The sequence below is a fragment of the Cyrtonyx montezumae genome, unplaced genomic scaffold (genome assembly GCF_038088225.1).
Source record: "Cyrtonyx montezumae isolate F1298 unplaced genomic scaffold, pur_monq_1.0 scaffold_82, whole genome shotgun sequence".
NCBI lineage: Eukaryota > Metazoa > Chordata > Aves > Galliformes > Odontophoridae > Cyrtonyx > Cyrtonyx montezumae.
In genome coordinates, this window is record NW_027072092.1 from 407,722 (window position 1) to 420,114 (window position 12,393).

The following is a 12,393-nucleotide window of genomic DNA, read 5'->3' on the forward strand; positions in this document are numbered from 1 at the left end:
AACCATCACTGCGTTCCAGTGTGCAGGTGTTTACAGGGGTCAAAATGAGGGGTTCAGTATTCCCTGCTTCCAAAAGGATCGATGGATCAGAACCAAGTCACCCCCACCAGCTCTGACACCACAGCCCTGCTCCATAGCAAAGAACAGACCCTGCAGCCCTCACAAGACCTGCTGGGGCTGAGGTGCTGGTGCTGAGCGTCCCTGGGAGCTGCGATGGGGATGTCATGGGATGCTGGAGCCCACGGAGCCCTGCAGCTGCGGGCTGGCTTCCGGGCTTCGCCCTCCTCACGGTGTCGCAGCCGCCCGCTTCCTTCCTCCTTCCTTTCCTCTCTTTCTTTTTCCTCTTTTCTTTTTACATATCTGAACACCATGTCTCTGCTTTGCACATAACACAGGAGCAGCGCCAGGAGGGGTGAAGCCCATTTCCAGTGGTTGGCACACACACAGCCAGGAGGAGTCAGCCACTGCTGTGTTCACACCGTTATTATCTATCAGCACCACCGCAGCACATGGAACATTTCTGTGGTCTCCACAGCGTCAGTGTATAAAGCTCTGATAACTCTGCGCAGAGAAATCGGGGACTCAGAGCAGCGTGGGTGGATGGGTCCAACAAAGAGAGCAAAAACAGATCCAAGCATCAAAAACAGCTGAAGGAATCATAGCATCACTGAGGATGGAGAAGATCTACACGACCATCCTGCCCAACTGTCCGCCTATCTCCGAGAGTTCTCTCTGAACCATGTCCCTCAACACGATGTCTAAAGGAGATCCACCCAACAAGCAAAAAAAACCAACCCAAAGGAGATCCACTCAACAAAAATACCCAAAGGAGATCCACCCAACAAAGAGAGACCCAAAGGAGATCCACCCAACAAAGAGAGACCCAAAGGAGATCCACCCAACAAAGAGAGACCCAAAGGAGATCCACCCAACAAAGAGAGACTCAAAGGAGATCCACCCAACAGAGAGACCCAAAGGAGATCCACCCAACAAAGAGAGACCCAAAGGAGATCCACCCAACAAAGAGAGACCCAAAGGAGATCCACCCAACAAAGAGAGACCCAAAGGAGATCCACCCAACAAAGAGAGACCCAAAGGAGATCCACCCAACACAGCTTTCCAACGTTCAGTTCCTTTGCAGTGGGTCTGAGAGCTGTGCGGGGGGATGTGGTGGGGGTGAGGGGTTGGGTTGGACTCGGGGATCGTTGTGAGATTTTCCAGCCTGAGTGGTCCTGTGGTTCTGTTCTGTGATTCTGTGTTCCCATTACCCTTAACGAGCTCTCACTGAAGAGCAGGAATCACAGGATGACAGAACTGTAGGGGTTGGAGGGGACCATCAGAGGTCATCGAGTCCAACCCCCTGCCCAAGTACTGCCACTCCTGTGATTAAATCAGACCTCCTGTCCTTGCAGGACCACCAGCTCTTCTCTTTTAGAGCCACGAATTTTGCCTTAACTGGTGCCACAAGCGAGGTCATGGGTCTGAGCAACGAGAAGTTCAAACATTCACTCCATCTGCATGAGAAATACCCAATTACCGCACATTTAAAGCTTCTAATTGGCCTTTGTTTCATTTTATCGTCGCAGGAAGTGCGAAGCGTGGGGAGTCATCAGCACGAAGAAACGCACAGCACAAAGAAAGCTCTCCCTGCTGCTGATTCTGACTTACACAGACACTTCAGCCGAACAAACCCCCGCAGCTCTGAGAATAATTAGTGCTCAGGAGAGAGGGTCACGGTGGGACACAACCTCAGTGCGTGGACCCTGTGCAGCCCCGAGCACTTCCAACAGAGCGTGCTCAGACACCGCTCAGCTCTGGGGCCATCTCTGCACCTTCATTTATGTTGAAGCATCACAAATCCCTCTCCACGGGCACTGAAGGGCAGCACAGCCCTTCTCAAGGAGTATAAAATGCCACAGAGCATCTCTATCCTGTGCCGAAGTAGCCCGGTCCTTGCACCACTTTAAGCCTGAACTCATCCCTCCTTGCTTGTGCTATGCTCACCTGAACGAGGTCCCTGCAGGCTCAGCAGTACTTAACCCCCCAGCTCCAATATTTAACCTCAGGTCTCTTTCCCGAGTCAGATATTCGGATCCCGATCCTTCACACCACCAAAAACACATCGCACCATCCCCAGTCCTGCACAAACACCACACTTCTCCCCAGCGTTCTGAAAAGCACGAGGTGGGAACTCACAGAGCACGTCGGTCCTGGCAGAGCCGATGGACACCGGGAGGACACCGGGGGGACACCGGGGGGACACCGGGTCCCGTGGCTGCAGCGCTCCGTTACAAAGCAGAAGTAATGCTCCTGTGCCTCTGAGAGCCGTGCTGGCCCTCCCGTGTGCTGTGCCAAGAGGCAAACAAGCACGAATATTCAAATAGCTCGTTAGAGGAGCAGTGCAGCACCGCAGTGCGCAGCCCCGTCCTGCGGCCCGGCCCGACCGCAGAGGGAACGGAACGGTCCACCTTTATTTTAGCTGAAAAAATAACCGTAGGCCGCGGGATGGGAAGGGCTGGAAGTGAGGCGACCTTACCTCTCTGCTTCCCAAGTGAGAGCCACACCATTGCCTTCTCACTTCTCGACCGGACAGCGCTGCGGAGCTGATGTCCTTTTACATCCCCTTTGTCATCGGCCCTCCGAGCACAGCACGGAGCCAACACGGCCCCTTCCTCCCCTCGAGAGAAAGGAGCCCGGCCCAGCCCTGCAGGACTCCCACAGCCACGCACAGAGCATCACAGAGCCCCTCGTGCTCCTCGCAGATTTCCCACTGACCTCAGCAGCTCTCGCAACCCAAGTCCCACGGAAACAGAGCTGTGCAGCACTTCTCACAGCCGGGGGTCGCTCCACTTAACTCCACCGATTCCATCCCCACACACGACCTCGGCCACACGGGCTGATCCTCCACCCCACGTTCAGCCCCCGACCACGAAGGGCTGTTTCCAGCTCCTAAGCGTGCCAAAACAGGAAGGCAAAGCGACTTCTTCAGCAACTGCAGCTACGAGGGAGGAAACGGAGCTGCAGAGAGCAGAACTGCAGCTGAGATGCGGGTGACAGCCCTCCAGCAGCAGCAGTCCCAGCTAAGTCAGATCCTGTACGAGATATTACTGAAATAAAACGTGTTTTAAAACCCAAAGCACATATTGCAAATAGGCAACTGTGTCTGATTTCTAATAACCAAACCCTCGAGTTACCGACACACAACTGGGGCGAAGGAGTCCCAGCAGAACCCGGGGTCCGGGGTTCAGGGCAGCGTGGGGCGCACCCGGCTCTGATGGGGGCACTTTGTGGAGCCTTTTTCCGGGCTTGTTAAAAGAAAAGAAATCCGTTTCCCTTCAGAAGCAAACCGTGCTGCACCCACGGGTTAACGCACGGCTCGGGCTTCTGCTGCAGGGAGGTTTTACACGGGGAAAGAAAGCAGCGCCCGCCCGATCCTTAATGCACAGGGTACGAAGGCGCGCAGTGCTGAGCCCCAACCGCACCTCCCGCGTGGGGATGCGGCCGAAATGGGATGGACAGAAGGGAAAGCAAACCCCGCACCCACCGCATCCCCGGGTCCCGTTCCCCCCGCGGCCGTTCCTCACCTGCGCGCTCCGCTCCGCGGCCCCGAGCCCGTCCGCATCCGGCCCGGAGGAGGAGAGAGGAACGGAGCGCTGCGGAACGGAGCGGGGGAGGGCAGCTGTGCCCACGCCGTCCGTGGGGATCCGGGCGCTGAGGGCATCTGCCCCGCGTGGGGTGGGGGGCGGCGGCGGAGGGGAGCAGAGGTTGGGCTGCTGTGTCCTCGGTGCAGATGTGGAGCTGTTGGTGGAACATCCCCACCCTGGGACAGGATGGGAAAGCTGGGCAGCCCAGGTAGGGCAAGGCTCCAGGACACCTACGGCGTACTTTGGTAAGGGCAGGGAGAAGGGGACAGGCTTCTCATGGGACAGGACAAGGGGAAATGGCTTCCAACCGAAAGAGGGGAGATTTAGTCTGGATATTAGGAAAAAGATGTTTACAGTAAGGGTGGATCGCCCAGAGAGGTGTTGGTGCCCCACCCCTACGGCCAGCCAGGGTGGGGGAGGTGGGCTCTGAGCTCCCGATGGAGCTGTGGGTGCCCCATTCAGCTCAGGGAGTGGGACCAGAGGGCCTTCAGTGGTCCCCTCCGACTCTACGGGGTAGCACTCCTCCAGGGGTGCGGGTACAATCCCACAGGCAGAGGGTGAGCAGCTTTGGGATCCACGCACGCCGTGACCTTCCCACGTGGTTTCCTTTGGGTGTCAGTGGCCCCAGTGCTGTTTGCACATCACACAAACCACTGCTGATGTCTTCAGGTTATGACACCCACAGAATCAGCGCTCCTTGGACTCGGGGCCACGTGGAGTGGACCGAGCGCCTGAGTTTCGTGGAGATAAGGTGAGAGTGAGACACTTATTATCTGGTTTTTTTTTTTCTTAAGGAAACAGAGCTGCTATGGAAAAGCAAAGTGAGTCGCAAAACTCACGTCCTACCACGTACCTGGGGGACCTCTGCCACTTCTGTCCCAGACACTGAAGTCCAGAAGGAGACTGAGGGGTTTGAGAGCAACGCAGCCCTCGTGCAGCCCAGCAGTACTCACAGTGCTTTGGTTCAACGAAAGGACCAAACCAGCACAGAGCCAGAAACCCCCCCAAAAAAGCACGGGTTGTGGGAGGAAAGGCAGCCAGGTGTGGGGCTGGGACCCCCCTCCCAGCAGGGCTCTGTGTGGGGCAGCCTGGCGGTTGCTGGGAGAGGACAGGAAGAACCGTTGGAATCCCCCCACCCCCCCCCCATTGGAACCCAGCAGTGACCATTGAGCAGGGTCAGCATGGTGGGGGGCAGTGGGAGGCCGTGCTCCCCCCAACGAGTCCTGCTGGGGATGGTGGCCGTCGTGGCCACGGTGGTGGCTCCATGCTGGGGCACTCCAGGCAGAGGTAGCGACGGGGTCCAAAGTCACAGCCCCCCCCCCCCTCCTCCCCCCAGAGGGGCACAGGGAATCTGGGAGAGGCTGAGGGGTGGGGGCACCTCATGGGAAGACCCTTCAGCACTCGGTGACAGCCATAGGGGGGGGGGGGGCGGGAGGGCGGGTCCGGCTGTGGTCCCCCAGTGCAGTGTTGGAGGGGCTGCCGTGAGCACAGAGCTCTCCCATGGAGCTTCAGCACACACGATGTCACCGCCAGGCCCCCAGAGGGGGGAGGAAGGCAGGACAGAGCAAACACCTGCACGGTTGGGTTTCCCTCTGTAATATTCAGCATCCTTTCCCCTGCAGCAAGAGCTGCGCCCAAGGAAGATCAACTTTCTGTTGGTTTGTTTCGGAGGAACGCGGTCTACGGCAGCATTGGGAGTGCAGGTAAACCTGCCCACTGCACACACACACACCCGGTGTCAGGTCAGCAAGGTGATAAGGATGGCATGGAGGTACCACGAGCACTCTGATCAGCACAGCCACGCTCAGCCACGCGGCACTGTGCTCCAGAACACCGTTCTGATGGCACACAGCAACGGCTGCATGGGCGAGCTCTCCCCCCAGGGGAAGGAGTGATGTCAGAATGAGGGGCAGACCCCCAGTGCCCCAGATCTGGCCCCTGCTCAGCTCCCAGCACCCGGGGATGGTTCTGCTTCTTCACTCCCAACACGAGAAACAAGCTCGTCCTCCTGAGACGTGCACTCCGGAGGTATTGTGTGTTTGTGTTCAGTACCAACATCCCACATCGTTCCTCTGATTCTCTTCTATTGCAGAGGATGTATACGTTAAAACGTCGGCCAGCAGCCCGTCCCTGGTGTGCATGGACCTGTCCGTCTCTCAAGAAGAGATTATAGATCCCAAGTTCTCGTGGACTGGCCCAGATGGGACGAGTTTAGGAGGTGAGAGGCTCAGTGCTGCCCACGTGGGGTTTCCTCTCCTCTCTCACTGTCTGAGCCACTGTTTCCAAAGTGCTCACGGTGAGAGCTTCTCACGGTGCTGCCGCTCATGTGTGGAAACAGCAGGGCTGGGAAATGGGGAAACCGGGGCAGAGCAGCAGCACACCTCACCCTGCGAGGGGAAAAGCTGATCCCAGTGGGTCGCTGCACCTGAGATCAGATTTTCCTTCTTTCCATCGATGCCACTCTGCGATGGCACAGTGGGGACAAAGAGTCACATGGCCCTCAGGTTCTGTCCCCCGAATTCTGACCTCAGAACGCATTTCCTTTCTCCCTCTAAAAATACCAAATGCTTGGGGTGAAGGGAAACCTGCTGCGAGTCCCGGCGGTCCAACTCAGCCCATCTCAGCCTAACACAAACCAGGGCGCCCCAGAACGCACCTCCTCCTCTTTGAGTGCTCCAGATGAGCACAGCGCTGTGCACCCCCAACCATCACATCCCTCCCATTCCTTTTGTAGGGCAGGGACACGTGAATCTCACGGGCAACGGGGAGCTGGTGCTGGTGGGCTTCCAGGAGTCCATGTCCGGAGCCTACACGTGCACGCTGTCCCACAGAATCTTAGAAACTTCAGCACAAGAAGAAGCAGAAGTGTCCAACACCTACAGGTTCATGGTGTATGGTAAGATGGGTGCTCTCAGCACGCTGAGCACGGAGTGGTAAAACACAAGAACTGACCCATCCACAGCCCAGCCACCCGACCCAACCCCGGGGTCAGCCAGCACCTGCAACCAGCGTGCCAGCCCCGAGCCTGGAGCAGCTCCAGCACTGCTCAGAGTGCCCCCACCCCACAGCACCACTGCTCAGCAGCATCCAACCACCCCAATCCACACCACGGCACCATGGTCAGACCCGGGTTTATTTCACCACCTCCTCTGTTTGGGAGTGGAGTTTCAAACTAAGGGGCCCCTTACGGTTTGAGTCATCCATAGCAATGCTGAGAGCGCCCTGCTTTGTTAATGAGTGAACTATTTACCTGTTTACTGCCGAATAAGAGCCCGTATTCCAGCTGCAAAGCGCAGGGCCTCGGAGGTAGGGCAGGCACGGCCCCGAGCCCGGCTCACCGCCCGTTTCTGGCAGCGTACAGGGAAGCTGACCGCGCAGATCGGGTCTCGGTCCGATTCACTGCCCGGGGATGCGAGCTGGAAGCCAACGCACGCTTCGTGGGGGAGCTGAAGAAGATCGTAGAGAACCTCATCTCCGACCTGATGTGCGCGGTGGAGAGGCCCTGGTACCGCTGCCATTCCCTCGAGGTTCCCCAGCGGGGCTCCCCGAGCGAGCTCTTCGTGTCTTTTCAAGGTAACGGAGGAGCGGTGGGTGATGTCACACCGCCGTGAGCGGATTCCCGGCCCCGACGGGAGCACCCCCGGGAGCCCGATCCCCTCCGCAGCCGCTGCGCTTTCCCTTCCCGTCCCACAGATGGAGCCAGAACGCAGTGGGAGCGCTCAGAGCGGAGCGGAGCCCCGAAATCCCCGCGACATCCTCTGCCGCGACCCCCTCTGCCGCGGGGCCGCTCCCCGTTCCCACTGCGCATCCATCCCCCCATCACCGCTCCCGATCCCGGCGGCGGAGAGCAGTCCCGTTATGGGGGCGGCACCGCACCCCTTTTCCTAAATCAAAGCCCATCAAAGGAAGAGAGCCTTCCCCAAAGCTCCGCTTGGAGGGGGCCAGTGACAGAGAGGAGGAGGAGTCCCCCGCCCTTCGCACATGAGAGGGGAAAACGAGGGGTGTGAGAAGATGGGGGGGAGGGGGGGGGGGGCACCAGGAAACGCCAAACAAAGCGGTGTAGGTTTACATCTGTTGGCGTTTCTGCTGCTCTGAACCCAAAGCACGAAGCCAGGGCTCTACACCAATGCAGAGGATTCCCAAAGAAACACAACGTGAGCGCTCGTCTCCTCCCCCCCACAGTGAACCCCTTCGCTCCGGGATGGGAGGACCTCTGCGGCCCCATTCCTCGGGACTGTGAGGACACTGTGACCCGAAGAGCTCAGGAGGTTCTGTGAGATCACCCTCTGCTCCCCACACCTCCCACTCCCCCCCCTCTGCCCCACGGTGGGGGTCACCCTCTGCCCCAGCTCTCATGGGATTAATCCAATGACGGCTGATGGAGCTCAGATAATTAAAGCCGGGATGGGAATTTGCTTTTAGAGGTCAGGTGGATCCTCACAAAAAGGAGAACGGTTCTTTATGTCCTCCTCCCAAACATGAGGAATCGAACGCAAACATTTATAGCAGTGGGCTCCAGTTCTCTAAGCAGATCTCACACCCGTGATTCTGTACACGGAATACGGTGTGAAGCAGATCCGCTCCAACTGATTTCTGAGGAGGATCACCCTCCTGAAGCCATCGCACACCACGGGATACACGGCCCCAGCCCCGATTTCCCCCTCCGTGAAACCTCCACTCACATTTCCAACCCCCAACCAACGGATGCTTCCTTTCCTTTCCCCCATATTTCTGAATTTCAGGCAAGAGACCGAATAGCAGAGTTCTTCAGGAAGCAGACGTACACTCTGAAGCACAAACTCCGGACCGTCCCCTCCATCCATTACGTGGAGGGCAGCTTCTCCGTGGCCCCCGTCGACAGCTGCCAACCGGGCTTTGGGAGGGACAGCGTCACCCACCGGAGCTGCTCCGGCTGCTGCGGTAACGGAGCGCATCACCCGCGGTCAGAGGGCGCTCAGCCATGGGTGGCAACAAGAGCTGGGAGGTTCCCATTCGGTTTTGGGGGAGGTTGATTGCGCTCTGTTCTCTTTGCAGTGGTGTGCGGCCCCGGGACGTACAGCCCCGACAGTGCTGTCAGCTGCCGGGTGTGTGTGGGGCACCGAACTGTGGGCTATGGGGCCAAATCCTGCCCATAATCCTCAGACAGAACACAGACAGCGGAGGTGTGAAAGCGTTGTTGGTTTCGTGATGGCCTCGTGGTGCTGAGCTCCCGGTCCTGGAGCTCTGCATCCAGCTTGAGCAACGGCAGAGCTCCTCCACTCACACGCCCCTCCTGCATTTCCCATATTCAGGCATGAAATGGGGCGTTCAGTGCAATCTGTGTGCTCAGAACCCGCTCCCTGGGAGGGGGGAGGGACCCCCAAACACTGCACTCACCCCAGGAGCACGGAGGGGTCCTGGCAGTGCAGCGGGATGAGCAGAGACAGCCCAGAGAGGGATGGATGGAGGCTGCTAAGCCTTCACCTGCTGCTGCTGCACCCTTTCCTCCCTCCATCCAAGTACCCATGGCACAGCCCCAGTGTGTGCGGCAGTCTGTGCCCTCGCAGCAGCTGTGAGCTCCCAGGATCGGCAGATAAGAGCTTCCAAAGCACAGAGATAACAGCGGAGCTCTCTGCTCAGCGAAGAATTGCTCCTGTCCGCTTTGGAAAGCTAGCTGCTGTAGCTGCAATTGATTGTTTTGCTCATTAAGCAGCATTAGAACAGATTCTGTCCCGGTGCTTTTAGTCCATCTCCAGGAGCACTGCCTTCCCACCCATCCCACGCAGCACAGAGCTTCATCAGCCCCTCCCACCCCCTCCACGACCTCCTGGGGGGCACGGGAGACCTCCCAGCCCCTTCTGCTGCCCACTATGGGGCAGCTGAGGTCCCACCACACACAGAGCAGCAGCCCCAGCTCAGACCTCAGGGGGCTGAGCCCTCACTCAGCCACAGAGCTCCGTGCCCCCCTCCCAGCTCTGCACCGCACCAACTCACGCAGAAGAGCACCTCCCATTCAGCATCCTCCGCTCCTCACAGCGCCCAGAAATCCCTCTGTGGGTATTCATCCAAAAACCGACCAGATTCTGCCCAGCTTAGCTCATCCGAGCTGACAGCCGGGCAGCAGAAGGCTGTCAGAGCTCAGAGCTCATCGGAGTCATCGCTCGTTGAGTGCTGATGGATAAGAGGTCCATCTGAACCGCCCGTGGGGTGACCGCTGCCAACTGGGCCCCGCTCAGCTCGGGGGGACACAGCAGAAGGGCTCTGCTCCCTCTGCTCCGCTTTCAGGGCAGAGGAATGTCACATCCGTTAGGAGAAGCAGCAGCAGGCGGCCACAGAGCCCGGCAGCCACGGGGTCACAACTCAGCCTCTCCCAAAACCACCCCACATCCCCACAAAAAGGCTCTGGAAGCTTCCTGAAACCCTCCCAGAAAACCCCCTCCAAAACTTCTCCTAAAATCTCCCCGTAACCCACTCCAAATCCACTCCAAATCTTCACCAGTTTCTACCCAAACTCTCTCCAAAACCTCCCAGGAATCTCCACAGTTTGCCCCCCAGACTCCCCCCCCAGGCCCCCCAGACCCGCAGCGCACTCAGCCCGCTGCCTGCCTGCCTTTCCCATGCAGCCCCGACCCCATAAGCTCAGCACGGCAGGATTAATGCATCCTTTGCAGGCAGTGAAGGGCCGAGATCTGCTATTGGCAGCAGTGCCACCACAAATGTGTAAATTTTGTGTTGAAAATAAATAAATATGATCCTCCAGAGCTGGAGGGCGAAGCGTGGGTCGGCCTTCGTCGCAGCGTAATCGCCGCCATCCGTTCGGATCATTTATAAGTATTTTTTTATAATCGTGGAAATGAAACCATCAGACATTCTTCCTTCCCTCTGCTAAATCGAATCAGGCTCGGGATGCACTCTGGGGCTGGAGGTGGTGGGAGCTCCTCGTGCACGGACCCCCAAGGGATTTGCTTCACCATCCGACACAGCTCATCCTTCAAACACGGCACCCCCGGCCCTGGGACAGAATTTGGGGCCATTAGTGGTGCTGCTAATGAAGGGAGCATTGGGAGGACCCATCCCCACCCCACTACCCCATCCCAACAGCAGCTGGGGCAGGAGCGAGGTGGGGGCACCGGGGCGGGGGGATGCTCCGGGGGACGGTACCACGAGGGGAGGTGCCACGGGCCCCCCCCCAGTGGGCAGCCCGGTGCTACCCAGCCCCCCCGGGGGGCACCAGCAGGAGCGGGGGGGCCGCAATCTGCTCGTGGGGCGGCCGCCATCTGCTCGGTGCTGGGGACAGAGGGGTGAGGGGACGGGAGCTGTCGCTCCGTGTAAGGTCTGGGATTGTGCGCCTCCTGGTGCCCCCTCTCGACTGCTGGGGACCCCACGGAGAGCTGATGGGTTGCTCGTCCCTGTCCCCTGTGCCACACCGCGGCCCTGCTGTGTTCTGCTGGGGATGGGTGGGCAGGGAGCAGCGCAGCAGCCGCGGGGATGGGGCACAGCGGTGACCTGAGCCAGCAGGGCTCATTAATCCCCGTTCAAGGTAGGGTTACCTGCGGTGTCCTGTTTCAGAATCCTGCAGGTGTGATGGAGACGCGGGTGCCCTCGTCCCCTCCTCATGACCCGGTTGGGGGGGGGGTCACGGGGGGTCCCCGACACGAGCAGCACCGGTGCGAGGTGTGACCACCACTGGCTCCAAAGTAAAAGCCAATTTATTGTCGTATAAAGTAAGAACATAAAAGGTCCCTTAAACAAAACACTCCTCTGGAGATGGTGCCCCGGGGGCTCGGTCCGGTTCCCCCCACCCCTGTGCTCTGCCGTGGGGAGGGGGCAGAGGGTCGGGTCGAGGGCGTTTGTGCGTTGGGGCTGTGCTGGAGGTGTAGGCACTTGTGGAGGGCGCGGGCACCGCTCCCCACAGCCCCATCCGTAGGCACCGGGCACCGGAGGGATGGGGGCGGCCCCAGATGTGCAGGGCGGGCGCTGCCGGAGGTGTCGGAGCGGCTTTGGTTGGTGCTCTGGGTGAGTTAAGGCAGTTGAGCTTCAGTTGGTTTAAAAAAGGACAAAAGCAGCGTCGGGAGCCGGAGGAGCAGGCGTGGGCTGCCTTTGCCCCGAGGCCCCGCGTGGACCCTGCGCCCCATCCCTGACGCTGACCCCAGGAGCCCAGAGGGGAGTGTCGAAAAGGGACACGTGGGGCCGAGGGGACCTTTGGGCTCCTGGCAGCGGCGCGGGGAGTGGGAGGAGGAGGAGGAGCGGCCGCCTCGGCCCCGTCCCAGCGCTGTCACAGTGAGCGGTCGCAGCCGTGAGTCCATGAGAGAGAGCAGAGCCGCGGTGTCCTCACATCCCCATCGGCACCCGCTGCCCTCTGCTCAGGGCGCAGCCTGGGCGGCTCCGTCCCCATGATCACCGAATCACTCAGCGGGGGAGGTCCCAACTTCACCCCCAGTGCCCATCTCCGGGTGACGGCAGCTCAGGAGGTGGGAGCTGGGGCCATTCCCCACCACCGCGTCCCCCCCATCCCTATCTGTCCATCCCATAGCACTGCAGCCCACAGCCCTCAATCCCCGGGCCCACAGCCCCAGGAACATCCCTGGGGCAGCAGAGGCTAAAACACCAAAGTCCTTAACGCCCCGGAAACGCCTGCAAAGGAAATCAGTTTCAAACCAAATCCCAACGTCTGCAGCGATGCCGCACGGGGTGGGAGGGGGAGGGGAGGGGAGAGGGGGGGGGCTCAGGTCTCCCCGCTCGCTCTGTGCTCACCACCAGTCACCCAAAA

At 59.5% G+C, this 12,393-nt stretch overlaps 2 protein-coding genes across 5 annotated transcripts in view; one reads left to right on the top strand and one right to left on the bottom strand.

Annotated features, from left to right (window-relative positions):
- The window catches only part of IKZF3 (IKAROS family zinc finger 3), a 30,285-nt gene extending 27,596 nt beyond the window's left edge, over nt 1-2,689 (bottom strand). For 3 of the 4 annotated variants that reach the window (XM_065753808.1, XM_065753807.1, XM_065753806.1), the window contains exon 1: nt 164-813. In XM_065753808.1, coding sequence (XP_065609880.1) covers nt 164-371 — 208 coding nt within the window. In that variant the 5' untranslated portion in view covers nt 372-813. Of the gene's footprint in view, nt 1-163; nt 814-2,536 lie in introns of those variants that run through there. The other variant, XM_065753809.1, reaches the window with a different exon arrangement.
- Nucleotides 2,690-4,825: 2,136 nt separating this feature from the next.
- Nucleotides 4,826-8,779, top strand: ZPBP2 (zona pellucida binding protein 2). Its single transcript, XM_065753794.1, has 8 exons — nt 4,826-4,931; nt 5,267-5,347; nt 5,737-5,862; nt 6,379-6,540; nt 6,999-7,217; nt 7,827-7,912; nt 8,387-8,564; nt 8,679-8,779. Exons 1-8 carry the CDS (start codon nt 4,826-4,828, stop codon nt 8,777-8,779), a joined length of 1,059 nt encoding a protein of 352 aa, XP_065609866.1.
- The last annotated feature ends 3,614 nt before the right edge of the window (nt 8,780-12,393 follow it).